The sequence below is a fragment of the Anopheles coluzzii genome, chromosome 2 (assembly GCF_943734685.1).
Source record: "Anopheles coluzzii chromosome 2, AcolN3, whole genome shotgun sequence".
Classification (NCBI taxonomy): domain Eukaryota; kingdom Metazoa; phylum Arthropoda; class Insecta; order Diptera; family Culicidae; genus Anopheles; species Anopheles coluzzii.
The window spans coordinates 15,559,269-15,576,310 of NC_064670.1; the positions used below are offsets into that span (position 1 = coordinate 15,559,269).

Here is a 17,042-nt window from a genome sequence, read left to right on the forward strand (position 1 = left end):
GGTGCAAAGCGGTCCCCGAGCTGCTGCCCATCCCTGCTGCCCCAATCACCATAACCCCTTAAACCCCTGCTTCGTTTCGTTTCACACTCACCTTCCCCGGGCCATTGCTTTTTCATTCCCCCCGTCCGGCGATGACAGGCGGCGCTTGAGTGTTGATGATGGCTGTAAGAAAAGCCAAAGTTTGAACACATGAATACGAGCATAGGATTTTGTCATACCCGCACCCCTGCCCCCCCCCCCCCCCTCCGTGCCCTCCTTGCTTCCAACGGTTCCCCGTTGGTTAGATTCATTTTTTACGCTCCTCCTAACATTGAGTAGTGTTTTTTTGCACCAACCGCCAAGCGCCTACGAGTGAACAACACGAAACGCACCGCCATCACGACACGTGCAAGCTGGTTGTCATGCGGAACCGGCATAAAAGCCTCCGTAGAAAAGCTAACGCCTGCTTGGATTTTTTTTTCCATTCGGATGGATCGTATGCAATGGCGTGTGAGAGGACAATGGCGTGTTTTACTTGCATCTTTCGTAAGAAGCTTAAAAGTTGCGTGTGTGTTTGTTCGCCGATTTTGTATTTCACTACTCGTCCATTTCCCTTTTCCTGTGATTCGGTATCATTCCTTAAATATCTGTTAAATCATCCGTGCTTACTGTACGGTTCGTATTTTGTGTTATAGAAAAATTGTATTGAAAATGTCATCATCTTTTCACAAGCAAAGTTACGTAGCATACATCTAAACAAATGGTTATACGACCACCTTTGACTGGGGTCTAAAGCAAACTTCACATCTACAAGCTACTTGAAACAACAAAATACCTCAAACCCAAATCTCAGGTTCGCTGTAAAATCATCGCTTCGACAAAAGTTAAATTAACAAACTTTATTGAATTTCCCGTTCAGTGTCGAACGCATTCCCGCACAACGCAGCAGCAACAAAATGCCAAACAGAACCAGTGGAAAACCACCCCCCCCCCCCCCGGACACACTTCCCCACACTCCATCTCCCGTGACCATTGAAGGAAATGAAAGCAGGAAAGCAAATGAAGTCCAAACCGATTTCCGCAACTTTGCACGGAGCAACTCTCTCTCTCTCTCTCTCTCTCTCTGCGCACACGATTTTCCGGCCAGCAAAGCGAGTCTAGCGATACGAGCTGAAACAGATTTCCATAATCGTTCGCTCGTCGCTGCGCTTTTCATCCCATTTTTGCGATCATTTTTCTTGCCTTGAAGCGTTCACATTAATGTGTTTGTGTGTTTTGCACGATTGGTACCACCACCACCACCACCACCATCACCACAAAAAACCGTTTAGCTCAACAGGCACATCGAGGCAAACTGTTGAATACACTCGAATCGGAATCAAAATGGTAGCTGTGAGCGGCTTTGCTTCGGGTTGAGATTTTCGCCAAAAAAAAAAAAAAAAAGATGATGTTTGAAAGTTTCGCTTCCGGCTATCCGTAGTCATAAGAATGTTCGCTTTGGCTGACGTGACGGGACACCAGGGGCACAACCACCACCGAAAGCAGTACTTAACGGTAACGGGGCCTTCGTGCCAGTAAGCCGTGCCGGCCGACGGGCTGCTCAACATGGTCCGACGCCCGTTTATAAATCAATTTCAACAAATTTCCCATGAATAAATTTTCGACATCCTTCCCACTGGAGCGGGGGATAGGGGCCATTCGATCTGCTTTGGTTTGTGGCAGGGTGGGGTAGGATAGCTTTATCAGGCAGGAACATCTTGTTATGGAAAATGGGCCGTTTACGAGTTACCGAAGGGACTAGGAAGGCGTCCAAAAACGATAATGCGTGCCTTTCGCCAGTACGAGGCAGAGCCCTTGCTCTGGTGAGTGATTCGCTTAGCACCCGCACTCGTAAAAAGGTTACTTTGAGAAAACAGATTACGAAAGAATTTCCTTAAATATAATAATTGAATTGGTACATAAAATGGATGAGCTTTGCCACTTTTAGATGCTTTAAAAAGCGGTCGTCATAGTACAATTTGTTGTTTCGTTTTTATATGTATCTCACATGTCCTACACTCGATTTGTACTATGTAAATTAACTATGAATGTGCATTGTTACCTTTTTTTTAAATAAAGATAAACTTTGCTCTCAAAACACATTGTCCCTGCATGCCAAAAGCCAAACTTTTTCCACTCTGTTTTTGGTAAGCTCTACAAACAAAAGTCAGCCAAAACTTTCATTCCAACCTTCGCCTGGAATGGTTCTGGAGCCTCATTCACGACAGCTGGTGCTTATTCCATCGTGCTGTCAACTTAAAACACGACGGCCAGGGCCATCCCAATGTTCCGCCCAGCGCATCGCACTCCTGCCCACATTCCAATCTACCAACGCGTCACTCACGACTGTCAGTCAGCTAAAACGTTAACCTCTTGATCCTTTCCCTTAGTGGCAAATGGACTACCGCTAGCCCCCTATACACCCGGACCCGGGGATTCGAGAAGAATCCACCCATCCGGACACCGACCGTCCGAAGGAAATGACTTTGAGACTAAATTTATCGGTGCTTCTTCTCCCCCCCGTCCGTTCCATTCCCGAGGCCAACTTCCACGCTATTCTTGCGTGAATCAACTGGTGCGAATGGTAATCATGATGTTAAGGATGATACCCTCCCGAAGATGGACACGTAGCACGGTGCCAGAGCCGATGAGCCACATTCGCAGTGTCCCTTCTGCCAACCAAAGAAAAAAAAAGCAGGTCTGAAACGGTCAGAGATTGACGTTTCGATTATTGGACCAAATTGGGTCGAAATCATACGAACTTAATCTTAGCGCAAGATTTCATCACGCTCGAAGAGTGGAGAGGAGTGACATGGTGTGGGCAAAAGCTTCCCTTTTTTCTTCTAATAAAATATCTTCAGTCGCTTTTATTAGCGTGTCTCCCGCAGGGAATAATACGTCCTTTTGTGAGATTGTCATGGGAATGAAGTGTTATTGTGTTTTCGGAAAAAAATGTTATAGAAACACACAAATTTATGAAATTTTTCTTTTCAAACTCCAATTTCATAGGTATTATTTGATATAATCATTATATTGCGCATTTAAAGAATGTATTTAAGGCAAAAATGCTACGATGAATGAGTTTTTGTGATTAATTGTTTTGGTATGAATATTTAGAACGATATATATTTGGTTGATTTATAAGTCTAAAACCTTGACTTTATAACCTTAAACCTTAATTAAACCTTATAACTTTAGCAAGTGTATTGTTAAAAAACAGCCCCTTACATACTTGAACTCACTCATAGTCCTAGTAACACGCATCAGTTTGTTATTTGTTATTTGTTATTAATTAATTTAAATTCAACGGACCGGAGTTCCTTTCATGGAGCCGCCTGGTACTTTACGGAGTGTTAGCATGATAAACAATGTACATATTTAAGCACGTTCAAACGTTTAAACACATTAAAACACACAACGTTAAATGATACAATTTCAACAAATTATGAATACTATCTGTATAACGGTAGCAAACCCCTTTAAGTTAAACCCTAAGAACGATGTTACTGATAAATTAATTCTTAGACAAATATGACAACTTTAAACAAACATAATAATTTCAAACAAAAATCATGGTATAATCAGTGCAACCAAGTATTTTTATCTGAATACGCTATTTTTTACCCTGGAAAAACAGCTCCCACTGTTGAAACGTCCGTGTAGCGGTAACCACAACACTACCCTGCACAAACCCTAAAGCTACTAATCCATCAACTCTTCGCTGAAGTTTCCAAAGTGGTTCATCCGCGATGAGGCAGTAGAAAAGCTACGCTGCAACTGCAAACAAACATTCTTTTGCCAAACAAAAAACATTAACCGCATGGCTGCCATTGCACCATCAACAAGCAAAGTTGGTTTTCTTTTTTAGCTTGTGTCCTACAAAAGTTAGTCTTTTTGTTAGAGTCAACACAAAAAAGCGAGCCTTAACGAACGAATGCGCACCACGCTGCAATTTATTCTTCTGCCTGTACTTACTTTTGCTTTTGCCGTGATGTATACCTTTCTGCCTTTTTGAGAGAGAGAGAGATTTTTGTAACAGAATTTCATAACAAACGTCCAAAATGTGTTGCTCTTACGATCGTTTCACTTAGCAGTAACCTGCATTTTCCCGGAAGAAATTAAAGGAAAAGTACAGGGAAAACATCGCAAACGATGATTCAGCAACAAAAATCATTGGAAAAAGGAAAGGACAATGGAAACGATAAGCAAATATAAATTCAACAAGCTCCAGTCATACGCAAGTAATCTATCGCGAAATTTTCATTTCCTTTAGAGAATTGCTTGAAGTAAAAAATAACGAGATGACTAGCAAGGGCGTAGCGAATGGCGCAACAGTTGAAAAACATGTTTTGCTCAGTTTTCTTAGGGAAAAGCTGCAGGCAATGCCAAGGCAAAATATTATATTAATTTGGCATAATAAAATTTCAAAACGAATCAGTAATAAATATTTATACTAAAGTACAACGTATACATAGTTTTTTTTATTTATTTATCCACTTATTTATTTTATTAATATCCACTATCCTAACGCAAGCACTTTCACTCTGTCAGTCGCTACACTCGTCCGTGCTGCCACCAGTATAGCTATTTGTCGCAATAGTGCGTGGGACTTGAGTTGGCTCGAATACACTCGTCTTCTTTTTTTTTGTTAAACACTCTTTCTCTACCCAACCACCACAGCACAGCAACGCTTAAAAGGATCAGCAGCGAGTGTGCGAGCTTCATAAAACATGATTAGTACAACTTTCGGACAACTTTCCCCCCGTGGCTGGGGCGTATCCAGGCCACTAATGGAATGATTTATGGTTGTTTGGCAGGTCATTTACCAGTTTTACCGTCCCTGCGCGTAAACGCTCAGTACATACGCCACGGTTGCTGCACGCGATTTTCCACCACTGCTACCCACGGAACGCGTCTAAATAATTCACAGCCGTCCAATCGGGGTGCCTGGCCGGCCGGCCGGGTCCGGCCACTTACTGCCTGTACGTAGTGCGGCTAGCACGGGCCAATGCCGAGCGGTGGAAGAATTATGGCTGCCGACAATGTCTGGCCTGGACAGGAGCAGCCGTTCAACAAGTGTCGCCACTAATTGGTTAAATGGCGTAACGAACGTGGTGGCGGACTGGGTGAAAACAGTTTGCAGCACGCGAAATTAACGCAAATAAACCAAACCGGAACGTGTAGCGCACGGATAGATGGATGGATGGAAGTTCAGTTCCCGTTACAAGCAGTGTTTTATGTTTTTGTTTAGGTTTTTGCGAAAGTGTAACGGTTGTCGCACAACACTGCCACCAAAAGATGGAGGCAAGTTATGGCGTGCTGTGTTTGTGGCAGATTCGATTCTGCAAACTTTGCGATAGCTTAGAAAAACAGAACCACACAAGGATGCATATATTTGTGCCACTGGCTCGAAACTCGAATGTTATAGAAGCCAAATTCTTCGTAAATGAAAAGGTCGGATGGACAAAAATAATATCCTAACACGCGCGACATTCGTAAAAGTACGGTTCTTCAGATTTGCCCTACACATAGAACCGATTCTATGTGCAAACCATCGTGGTTCGTGGTTTTTGTGATGTTTTTATTTTCATGCTTAACCATTCCCTCGAAGGCAAAAAATGTTTAAAAAAATAACCTTCCAGTTGGATTGAAACTGAAAACCACCGAGATGTAATGATTCAAGCGAACGTAATGAACATTTCATGATCGTTGTTAGCATTTTTTCCCCTTAGCTTGCACCACATGTAAACTGAATTTTCTCGTATGTTTTACACCGTACGAGCTCATTTATTCATTCTCAGATTCATGAATTGCTGTATTACTGAGAAAATATCTCATGCTGTCTGTATTTCATTTGAAGGATGGAAATATAGAGATATGATCATGTTTTTATTCCTCATCGTACGAGTCACAATTGTTGGAAATGTTTTATTCTGCACCATGGTTCTTGTGGAAATAAAACGACCATAGAAAGGGATAATGAATGGATTGTACCGTATTACATGTATAAAGGAAGAATTTGAGAAAAGTATTTTTCATATTAAACTCAAGCTTTTGGAAAGTTCCTATGTCTGTTCTGGTTGAACGCCTCGAGCACGATGCATGTCGAATAAGAACATTTTTCCAAATCGAAATTTCAAAAGATTCCAGATCAAAATTTGGGAAGATAAACTATTGAAACATTCTATAACGTATCGTACCTATTTACACGTGTATCGTTTTTTCTCATAGTAAAAATGTGAGTAGGTTAAACTAAAATGTATCTTTCTTCTAACAAAGCAAACAATGCATCATTGTCTACAAAACGATAAGCTTTATAGCGCATGCAGCTTCTGCACTATCGTGCCGTTTGATCGGCGTCGTCAATACGAGCCCATAAAAGCTTAAACAATAATCTTCGATTAACTGAAACCTTTCCTGGTTTCTCCTATTTTCCCAACTACCACTGCCATTTGCGCTACGGACACTTTCACCAAACCCGTCCCAAACGAACGCGGCGCCATTGGTGCGCCATGGGGCAAGCAAAGGGAACGAAATCCTTGCCTTTTTACAGCTCCTGTCGTAAAACCGTAATTGAACGTACCTTCGCACTCAAACGTAGAAGCAGCGGGTGTAAATACTTCATTACGTAATAACACCAATCAAGCGATTGGTCCGGGGAGGGAGGGGAAGGCGTACGTTGGCTGCAAGCACGCCATAAACCTCGGGCAGCCCGTTACATGCGGATTTTAAAAGCACTCTTGCTCTGTCTTGTTCTCTTTATCTCCCTCTCTCGCTCTCTCTCTCTCTCTCATTCTCGCTCATAATGCCCATTCCCCAAGGGTTTTAGCGTATTTGTCGCGTGGAGAGCACTAAGCAGCAGTTCAGTGTAACAAAAGGAAATCCTTTTGACGGGTTTCCCGTTCGTCGTGGAAACGACGTGGTCTGTTATTCGAATGAAAGCGATGTTTGTGTCCGAGTGTATCATGATCCCGGTGTCCGGTGTTTGTGTTTTTTGGTCAACTTACCTTAGCAACTACTGGTCACTTAAGCCGTGAGTGGCTGCTTGGATATAAGCCTTTGGTAACATGCGTTTGTAACATAAGAGGCTTTTCTATCCTGCATGAAAGGGACATTGAGAGGAAGTAATTCTAGACGATGTGTTGAGGCTACGTAAGACCATGCAAGAACATCTCGATGCATATGATGTTCTTGTGTATTTTGTTAGGTAATATATGAAATTTATACATTAACAAATTGGGTTCATAAACAAATCTCAAGTACCCTCTAAAATATAACGCTATCCAACCACAGATTAAAGGATATTGAGCAACTTTTGTTCGTAATCTAAAACTTAGTATTGCAAGACTTTTATTAAATTGTTTATTAGATATATAACAGCAAATACCATAATATAAGATAAAAATATTAACTATCAAAGAAATATTGAGAAATTGAACCATACGATATGTCATCTGCAAAATGTAGAAGTATTATGCTGTACCACACCAAATATCAAACCCAACACATTTTTAATACATTATGAACAATATATGAAACGAGTGGACAACCCACACAAGTTAGTAATCGCAAACAAAACTCACTAATTCGGTCTTGCTTGGTGGTAGCATTTCAAGGACGATTCGGCATTAAACTTCATCCAGTCCTCCTTATACAGCAAACCTCGTCAGTTAATGCAACAGGCTTACCATCTCAAGCATCAGCTCAGCAGAAAAATGGCAGTACAAAAAAAAAGCTGTGAATTCCAGCTGTGAGGGACCGACTCGTAGCTTCCGTACAAATCCTAGACAGCGCCTAATATCCGGCCCTGAAACTGAATTTTATTTGCGTGTCTTTTGTCTTTTGTTTTCTTCGCTTTTCTTTTTGCACTCAATAACGGAAATAACGAAGCATATCTGCAAGTTTTACGAGGCAATAAATATTGATGGCTTTACTTTGGGATGGAACCGCCAACATCAACCACACTGGCCGTTTGCATCATACCGGCGACGATGATGATGATGATGGTGATGAGCATAAGACGAATGCGATGGTTCGGTTTTTGCAAACGCTGCATTAACGTTTCCCACCATGATGGAAACGAACTTCTCAACTTGCAAGGTGCTGTAGAAAATAAAAGTTTATATATATAATCCAACCATCACAGCTCGCCCCGCAGCTGGCGAAGACTGAAGATCAAGCACCTCCTTGAAGTGTGTTTCCACTTCGGGGATCGACTTCCACTCACTGGAGCACTACCCACTCACTACACCAACAACGCCTTAATCCTCCGCACACAACCCGGCACACACGCCACAAAGCTCTGTTTCTCACTCTCTCTTTCTCTCTCGTCCATCTGGATATCGCCCACCGACTTATTTCTGACGAACGCTGCGAATGACAGGTGCAGGTAAGTACAGCATGTGCGTACGTGTGCGGATTACCGCAAAGATGAAAGGGTGCCTCGGGAACATAGGTTCATAGATTCGTAGGGCGGGTAAGATGGGGCGAGCGATACTTCCAATTCTGCTCCAGTGGCTACCCCAGCAGCCTCAGCCCCAGCAATTAGTGCCAGCGGGTGGGTCCAGTGGTCCAGCATCAACCATTCTCCGCACGTATGGGTGTAGCTTTATTAAGGGACGGCACGGAAAGCTGGAAATAACGAAGCATTCGCTGTCGGTGAAGGATATTTCCCCGCAACTAAAATCACATTTCTTTCCCATTGTCGGGGCGGCGGGGCCTGCCTTAAGGTCAAACGGCTACCGGTGGCCGGTGGGAGTACGGTTGCGTCTTTCCTTTATGGAATTGCTTCATTCCATTTGCTAGTTGCTGCTCCTCTCTACGCCTCACTTTCTTCCACGAGAGCGTTTCTTCAGCACGGTTCCACTCACTTGAGATCAGAGTTTCTCTTAGTAGATGTAAGACGTACTCCCGAATAGTTTTACGCAGTGGTTTAGGTGTTCAGCTGAACTCAGGCTTCCAATTCAAACCTTTGAACTGAAGGAGTAATCATACCTGTAGCTCCATAACAAGGCAGCACTATCTGAGATGCATGAAGAAAGGTGAAGCATTTCAATATGAAATTAGATACACTCTCTGTCGTTGCCTCGTTGGCCAGCAAGACATGACGGTATGATGTGCGTGTAAGCTATACAACAAACACAAAAAGAAACTGGAAAGACTAGCAACCGTACCAACCGCCCCGGTGAGATATTTGCTTCGGCAATGTGTGAAAAAAATCCCAAACAAACAGCAAACCCACCGTACAATCCCGCAAAGTCTGGATCCTTCCCAAGATAGAAGCATTTCTATCTCACAACTTGCGTGTGTATGTGTGTTAGTTTTCTTTCCTTCCTTCCTTCCATACCACATCTTCACGGTTTGCCACATTTGGACCATTCCGCTCAACACCGCAAGATCCATCGTTTCTCCCTCTTTCCAATCCATCACCACTTTCGGCGAAATAGTTCGGGGAAAAAGGAAAAAAAGTACTTGCGAGGAAATTGATGACCATCAAGAAACAGCCGACAGACAGCCTCCTTCCTCCCTTGGCCCCCCTTCACCCTGGGACGGGAAAGTTTATCAAACCGAAACCTGCCGTCCAGCACGTTTGATACGCGGGTTTGGGTGTGCGCGCGCGTCCGTGTCTCTATCTCCGGCAGGGATGAAGTATTTGTCCATGCTCTGTTGCTCTGTTTATTGGCGCTACTTCTGCCACTTTCTTTCACTTTCATGCGCACTGAAGCGTGCAATGCGCTGGGAAAGATTTGTTGCTTATTTAAGCTGAAATTTAGGGGGATGACCGCACACAGTGACATATCGCAAACGTGCATTTGATGGAGTAGTGATATATTTTATTAACAGCTTACTCCACTGCTCGCATGAGGAGGACGTGCTTTATCGCACGGAATGTTGGCTAGGCAATTAGGGATGTTTGACGGTAAGGTGATGTATTACTTATTTGCTTAGCTATTATGTAGCAACCGATTATACAGCATGAATTTTAGATGAAAGGAAAGTGCTTTTTGATACACTATCCCTATCGATACAGGGTTTCCCGACACATTTTTGGTTGCTTACCGCATATTAATTTGTCCAATTATTTTTCCAATGTCCAACGGGGCGATGCCAATGAATTGTGGGAACGAACCAAAATCGATGGGAAACGATGAATGAATCGTGAGACAAGCCCAAAAAATTACGGAAATCAACCAACATTGTGGGAAACCTCATAACAAATGTATTTGGCACTATATTTCCCATTGCATCCACCAAACTCCTCTAAACTTGTGCTTAGTCATTGGAAATCGTTACATGAATACAAATGCTCTTACAGCTGCAAAAAACGTATGCTATTTCAAGCTCAAACAAATGCAAACATGTCCTATATTTCAAACAATTTGCTTCAACTGTCACCCTATTTCACATACCTTCCAAGACCGTCGCTTTATTGTTATTTTGTGTAGTAAAACAAAACAAAAAACAAAAACAATCAACCAACAGAAATAGGATGCTTTTCTGAATTGCGGAAATCCGTTTGAACCAACGGACGCAATGAAGTGGAAAAAGCATCGTAACAAGATGAAGCTGGCTGTGTCTCGATTACACCATCCATCCCCTACACTCCATCCACAAATGTCCGACGATAACATGGTGTTGTGTGCAATTCCGCACGGTCAGGCAAGATATTTGACCCATCCGGCACACGGATCGGGCCACCCCCGGGGGTATAAGCACACGGAGCACGAAGGGTCCATCATTATTAGTGTCATGTTCGGGTCACTTTGGCCGGACACATCGATGAATAAACATTAGGCGACCACCATCGCCCGAACGAACCACTGCCATCCCGCATTATCACTTCATCCACCACTGCTTGGAGGGCTATTTTTATGCGCCCAGCAAACCGTATTTGATGGAAATCCGCAGCACAACCATCATCACCCTTACGTGACGTACCGTGACTGGGACAGAAACACACACAAAAAAACACACTCTTAACCCCTTAAAATAAACGCCCCTGGACGGCATATTTGCAAGGGCAATTTGTCTGAACTTTTCACCATGTCCAGTCCTGTTCGGTCCAGTTTCGGGACGGTCAAAACATGGCTCTCATTCATTGCATCCTCGAGCTGATGAGCTGCTTTAAGCGAAACCGTTCATCCCCATTCGTGCGATTTGGGGTATATCTGTATGGTATGGTGAGAATTTCACCAGCTGAACACAAAATGGCATGAAAAAGTGAAGAGAAAGTGAGGAGAGAGAGAGAAAAAAAACATAAAAACCACCGCAAATGTTTCGTAGAAAATCGTGAATGTTCGAATAAGCTAACTGTATGTGTATGTGTATGGCTACAGATATGACCTTTTTTCAAGGAAAATGATCCACCGCAACAACACACAAAAAAAACCCGACACCAAGTAAGCACCAATAGGTGGGTGTATTTTTCTTACGCCCTTCTAACGTACACACACACACACACAGAGACACAATAAAAGCAACCCAAGAGCAGGAGAACGAAAAGAAAACAGCTTCGAAGCAACATGAACACTTCCAAGGTCTAATTTGTGTGCTCAAGGCTTTTTTCTCCCACTCACAGGCACGCAATCACTTTTGGGCGAGCTTATCTTATCTCCAATGAGCACATGTTTCCATACACAAACAACCACACCGTGCCTACCGGCTCACTGAACACATTCACATACTAAAGTGCGTGCGTGCGTGCGAATGTGTGAGTGAAAGAGCGAGGGAAAGTTGATGTGATGATATGAAGAACAGAAAAAAAAACGTAATCATTAAAACCGGAAATCTGAGCGAACGAATTCGGTCGACGTACGTCTGGGGAGGGGGGGAGGTGCAGTGCGGTAAGCAGCTGGAACAAATTGCACCAAACGCCACGATAAAGCGAATATCGACCTTTTTCCCTCCCTTCACCAAGGGGCGCCCCTGCATGGCGCAAGGGTCAGAGTGAACTGATTTCACTTATCACCATGCTGCCTTACGCTTATCGATTGTTTCTAGTATGTCTGGGCCGGATTTCCCGATTTCGGTTCCCGTGCATGGTTTGGTATTGCCTTCCTTTGTGCTTGATTTAATCAAAAATTATCAAATGAATTATTAAGCTTTCAAGGAGCTTTTTGTTTCACAAATAGATAAACGTGTTGTATAGTTTTAATCCTCTTTAAAAAGCATTTTTACAAACTTCATACTTCAAAAACAGAAAATGTATGAAATTAAATGTTTTATTTAGATTTTGCTTAATTCCCTGTAAAACTCAGGAGAAACCCTTACATTTGTTTGTAAGCTTGTTTCTTTTGAAAAGAGAGTATTTTCCAAAATTGCCAAGCTTCTACACACGCCCAAATTGAATTCTTTCGCTTCACTGCCACTGTGTTTTGTTGCTTTCGTTTAGTTGGCCTGATCACGCCGCTTAAACGATCGGAAAAAGAAAATTGGATTTTTTTTACGACACTCCGCTCGTCGATTCGAAGTACAATTCAATTATTTTCCCAAGACTTTGGTTTAGGTGGAGCGTTTTCTTTTTGTTTTGTTATATTAAAACTTGATTCGTAAAAAAGGAAAATTGTAAAAACTCTACACCGTGTATAAGCTCTAGCTGGCCTTTGGGTTTGTTTGTGAGGCAAGCATAATGCCGAGCAAAATGGTAACTACTACCCAATGGTTTTACCTTTGCTGCCCGGCCCTGGCGACAGCCGGATGAGAAGGTCATATTCATAGCCCTAATCTGCTACAAAACTCTGCCCTCCCTCCCTCCCAACCCACCTTTCCTGGGCCACATTAGCCCGAAACGCACCAAATGAGCCATTACACGCGTTTCTTCTGCTCCCCCGATGCCCGTTGGATGGGTAAGTGGCTCTACCTAATTGACGGCAAATGGGAAAACGGTACGGTTTCAGATTTGTCCCCAATGTTCTGAGCTCCGGATTATAGTGTCTGCACTCGAGACGACGGGGAGGGGGGGAGCTGAATGAGGTTGGGGCAGGTCACTGCAGGGATGGTTATATTTTTCCCCGCCACCAGCATTACTGTAATTAATCATGAATGGAAGGAAATTAAATGCTTCATTAGCGCCAGGGATTGGTTTATGTGCGGCTGGACAGAGTGTGCCCCGTTCCGGAACGGCCACGCTGGACGCTATTGCCCAAACCCATTGCGCAACAAACACAGATAAAAAAAAAAAACAAGCAAGCCAGCCGGCAAGTGATGGACGTGTAGCAAAATTGAGCGACACGCAATGCGGACGCGAGCCGTAAAATAAGGCCAAGAATAACACGCGTGCTTCAGCAATACATCTGTCACCAATCTGTTTGCGTCCGTTTTGGGTCGGCGAGTTCCTGGTAAGTCCTGCCAGGGCTCATACGCGTGGGGGCAATTAGCCCTGCATACAACAACATTCACCCACGCGCTGCTCAGGCTGGCTCATCGCCATCGTTATAAGCGGTGTGATCAAGCAAATGGTTTTGAACAAATTGATGTGCCTGTGCTGGCCGGTACATGTTCAGCGACACTTACAGCCCCGACGGATAGCGATCGTAAACAATCGTGGTTGCTGCTCGGTACAGTGAAGGGGTGTACAGTGTGAAGAAAGACGAATCATAATTGCTGTTGAGCTGTAAGGTTACAGAGCTTTTTTCGGAGCAGTATGTCTCATATGTTCATGGCAACTAAAAGGCTGTGTTTAAGGTACTCGCATGGTGAGGTCAAAGGTCAAATGGAACTAACGCTAGTACTTTAACGTATTCCTTAAAGAAAATCCATTATTTTCTAGTATACATTTAAAATTTAAAGTTACGACCGGCTACATCAATGTTTGTTATTGACGCGAACGTAACTCGATAACGGATGATAGGCAGATCCAACGGCATAAGCCATCCTTCATTCTAACATTTCGCATGCCTGCACCCGTTAGCGAAGAAAGCAAAAATAGAAAATAAAAACACTTTCTCAATACATCCGAACAAACATTCAATCTTCCAATCGTTCTACTCTCGACCAAGACGCCAGACGAACCTTCGGCAACGGAAAACATATCTCGTGTGGCTTCCCAGAACAGGCCCTACCGCAGCATGTCGAATCGAACAGGTGCGTCCGCACGACGTCGCCACGCGCCAAACGTAAACGATAGCAGCTCCCTTGAGAAGAGGAATAACAGTCTTTTCATTGTCCCGTCCGCTCCTCTGACTTCCTTTGGCTTTGGTAAACCCACACGGGAGTCAGGCGTTGTTGCCGCCGCCTGCATTACAAAACCGTTCGCCCACGTCTATCTCGTTCCTTCGCCTTACCACGAAATGTGTCGCAGAAAATGGAACCGTAAACATTGAGCTAAAAACTTCTTGTGTGCTCTAGGAACGGGGAGGGGAAATATCTCTCCCGTAAGCCGGTAGTACTACTAGGCACTAACAATTCGAATCGATTCTGACCTTTTCTGCTCTTCTGGGTAAGCCTCCCACAAGCACGGCAAAAAAGGAACAGTCCCCGACAGATCGTTAGTGGCGCGTTTACTCGTCTGTGCTTGCCGGTAGCTGGGAATTACCGGGGAAAAACTTCTGCCAAGGTGTCCGTTTTTTCCAGCAAAAAACAAGCAAACAATAATAGAAACCATCCACTTCCACCCTTTCCCCGCTCTCGTTGCGCTTTCAAACAGACAAAACTTTCCTTCCGACCTTCCATTGGAAGCAGCGTTTTTCCCCAGACCAGGTGGACATCGGTGTTTGCGTAGGCAAAGCCCATCGGCCCAAGGTCCACGTCCACGTCCCCGGGTAAAGTTGTTGCCCGTACTCGTATGAATTTTACATGAGTGGCGGAAACTCGAAAGCGCTTCACGTCTCTTTTACCTTCGCGAAATTTATCTCCCGAGGAAAGGGGGGAAAAAAGGCACAACAGCAACAACAAAAACGTATTCCGACATGCACATCGACACGCACACGGGCAAGTGGTGACTGCAGCGCCAGCGATGTTTATTGTTATTGGGTGAGAAAAGGAGGCCCCCCGGTGGCCATTACTTTTCACCGACAAAGTCATTTGTCTTAGCCTGTCCTCTCCTGGCCGTTTCTCTGCCAGCGCCCACACTCGCCGCTGGAAACCCCCCTGGATGCGGAGGATCTATTCCCACGGTTTTGGGCGGCGTCATTGTGGCGTGGTTTCACTGGCAGTGCCAATACAGCCCAGGCTAGTAGTCGTACCGCCGTACAGGAAGGGGGTTCGGTTTTGGGCAGGGAAATTTATGAAACCCTGCTTCAAGTGGGCTTTATGCTCACCATCTCACCTCCCGCCCGTTCAATCGAGGTGATAAATGGCCTTGTGGCACCATTTTCAATCCAAGTGGCGCTTGTATACACCAAATGCTCCCCACGCTAGCGGGTTGTGTCGAACGTGGGAAAACGGTATTTTCCCCCACCAACGTGGATATCGCTATGGCGCTCAATATCCCCACATATCGCGATTGATTCGTCGAGATGGCTTACACCTCAACCACAATCCTCGGTTCCGCTTGGTTCACCCTTTCCGGCTGGAGATAAATAGCGCTCAATTCATTCACTAATCCTTCGGTGTTGTTGGTGGTGGTGGTGGGTTTTTTGCTACCCACTTTGCGCGTAAGCTTCCCATCGACGCTTAGCGTTGCGTTTGCGTCGCCTAATCCTAGGGGCAGCGCTACCGAACCATCCAAGTCCACCACCGAGCAGCGTGTGGCGAAAGATGGGTCGTTTATTTTTTGTTCTTTGGTGGTCGGTTGGTCCATCGCCACCGTGCCCAGCCATAAATTCCAGCGGCAACGTGCCGGAATGACATTCTGCAATCACGAATGGTTGGACAAGATAAACCGGGTCACCCCAAAACCCCAATCCCACAAGTTAGTTTGTAAGCGCTTGCCCGGTCTACGGCATCCACGGCGCATCCGGCGTCCGTCGGCAATGTCGAGAGCAGTCAAACTCTCGGCCGGGAAAATCAATCAAAAAAGAATCGAAGGCAACCAACAAACTGGCGGAGCCCGAGCGGGGAACTGACAGGGCAAGAAGGCAAACCAAATCGGTCGATTGAAATTTTCCCGATCATCGCCACAGCAAACTTAACCCATTTCCGGAAACTTTTGCCTCGTTTGCCGGCAGATCCTCGATGCTCGATGCACCGGAAGCTTAACGAGCTCACACAAGAGGCAGCTGAAACCCGAGGGGAAATTGCGGGGCAGGGCGGAGCGTTTGTTTGACAACGGCAGACGGGAGGGGTGGCGTAACGATCCCTGTAAGTATCTCCCATTTGGATTTGTCTGCATTGGAAGTAGCTTCAGATTTACAAAATTGCAAACGAGCATGTCTTTTTCATGGTGAATGAACAGATGAGGTCATGTTTTTGCAAAATCGAACCACGGGTACGGAAACTGTCGTCCCTTCGATTCCTTTTTGTTGGTGTTGTCGTGTTTTTTTTTTGTTTGCCCTTTTCTCTCTCATTTGGGTTGAGTTCCGCTATGGGAATTAGGAAAGTTTTTGGTTTGCCGGTTCGGTCACTGGATCGTGACAAGCAAGCTTTAAGGTTTCTTTAAAAAGGCTTTGGCAATTTCTTTCTAAGATTAAATAAGCTTTTGAATGCTTTTTTTTACAACACAGACCACTGAAAAGTATCATCTTATGAAGAGAAATTACATGTTTTAAAGAAATTTACAACAGATTGATATAGGAAACAGCACTCAACTGTTACAACTTTTACGTCAATCAACTTCCCATGAACGATCAGTCTGTCTGCGGGAATGTGTCCAGTCGTTCTGCCCATCTAATCGTCCAATCGCCTCAAAACGCTCCTCAATCACAACACGCTTTCCACTTTTAAACTCAATCAATCGCACATAAACTTTGCTTTTTGGCATGTTCGCTCTCCCTTTCTCACGGACGATTTAAAAGCAAAAGTTTTTTCATACTTTTGGAAAACTTTCAGCTGACCCTTCCTATCGCTTCGCAGTATTTGTGCCTTGAGGCAGTATCCAAACTGACCTTTTCGCTACGCACTCATCCATCGAATCAATCCAATTTTGC

General features: G+C 44.3%; 1 protein-coding gene across 12 annotated transcripts in view; it reads right to left on the minus strand.

Moving 5' to 3' along the window:
• Positions 1–17,042, minus strand: part of LOC120948153 (uncharacterized) — a 162,949-nt gene that overhangs the window by 127,217 nt on the left and 18,690 nt on the right. Inside the window, exon 2 of one of the 12 annotated variants that reach the window (XM_040364180.2) lies at positions 92–162. The exons of 10 other annotated variants lie outside the window; for them this stretch is intronic. In XM_040364180.2, the coding sequence (XP_040220114.1) occupies positions 92–105 (14 nt within the window). In that variant the 5' untranslated portion in view covers positions 106–162. Of the gene's footprint in view, positions 1–91; positions 163–17,042 lie in introns of those variants that run through there. One more of the 12 variants, XM_049606083.1, reaches the window with a different exon arrangement.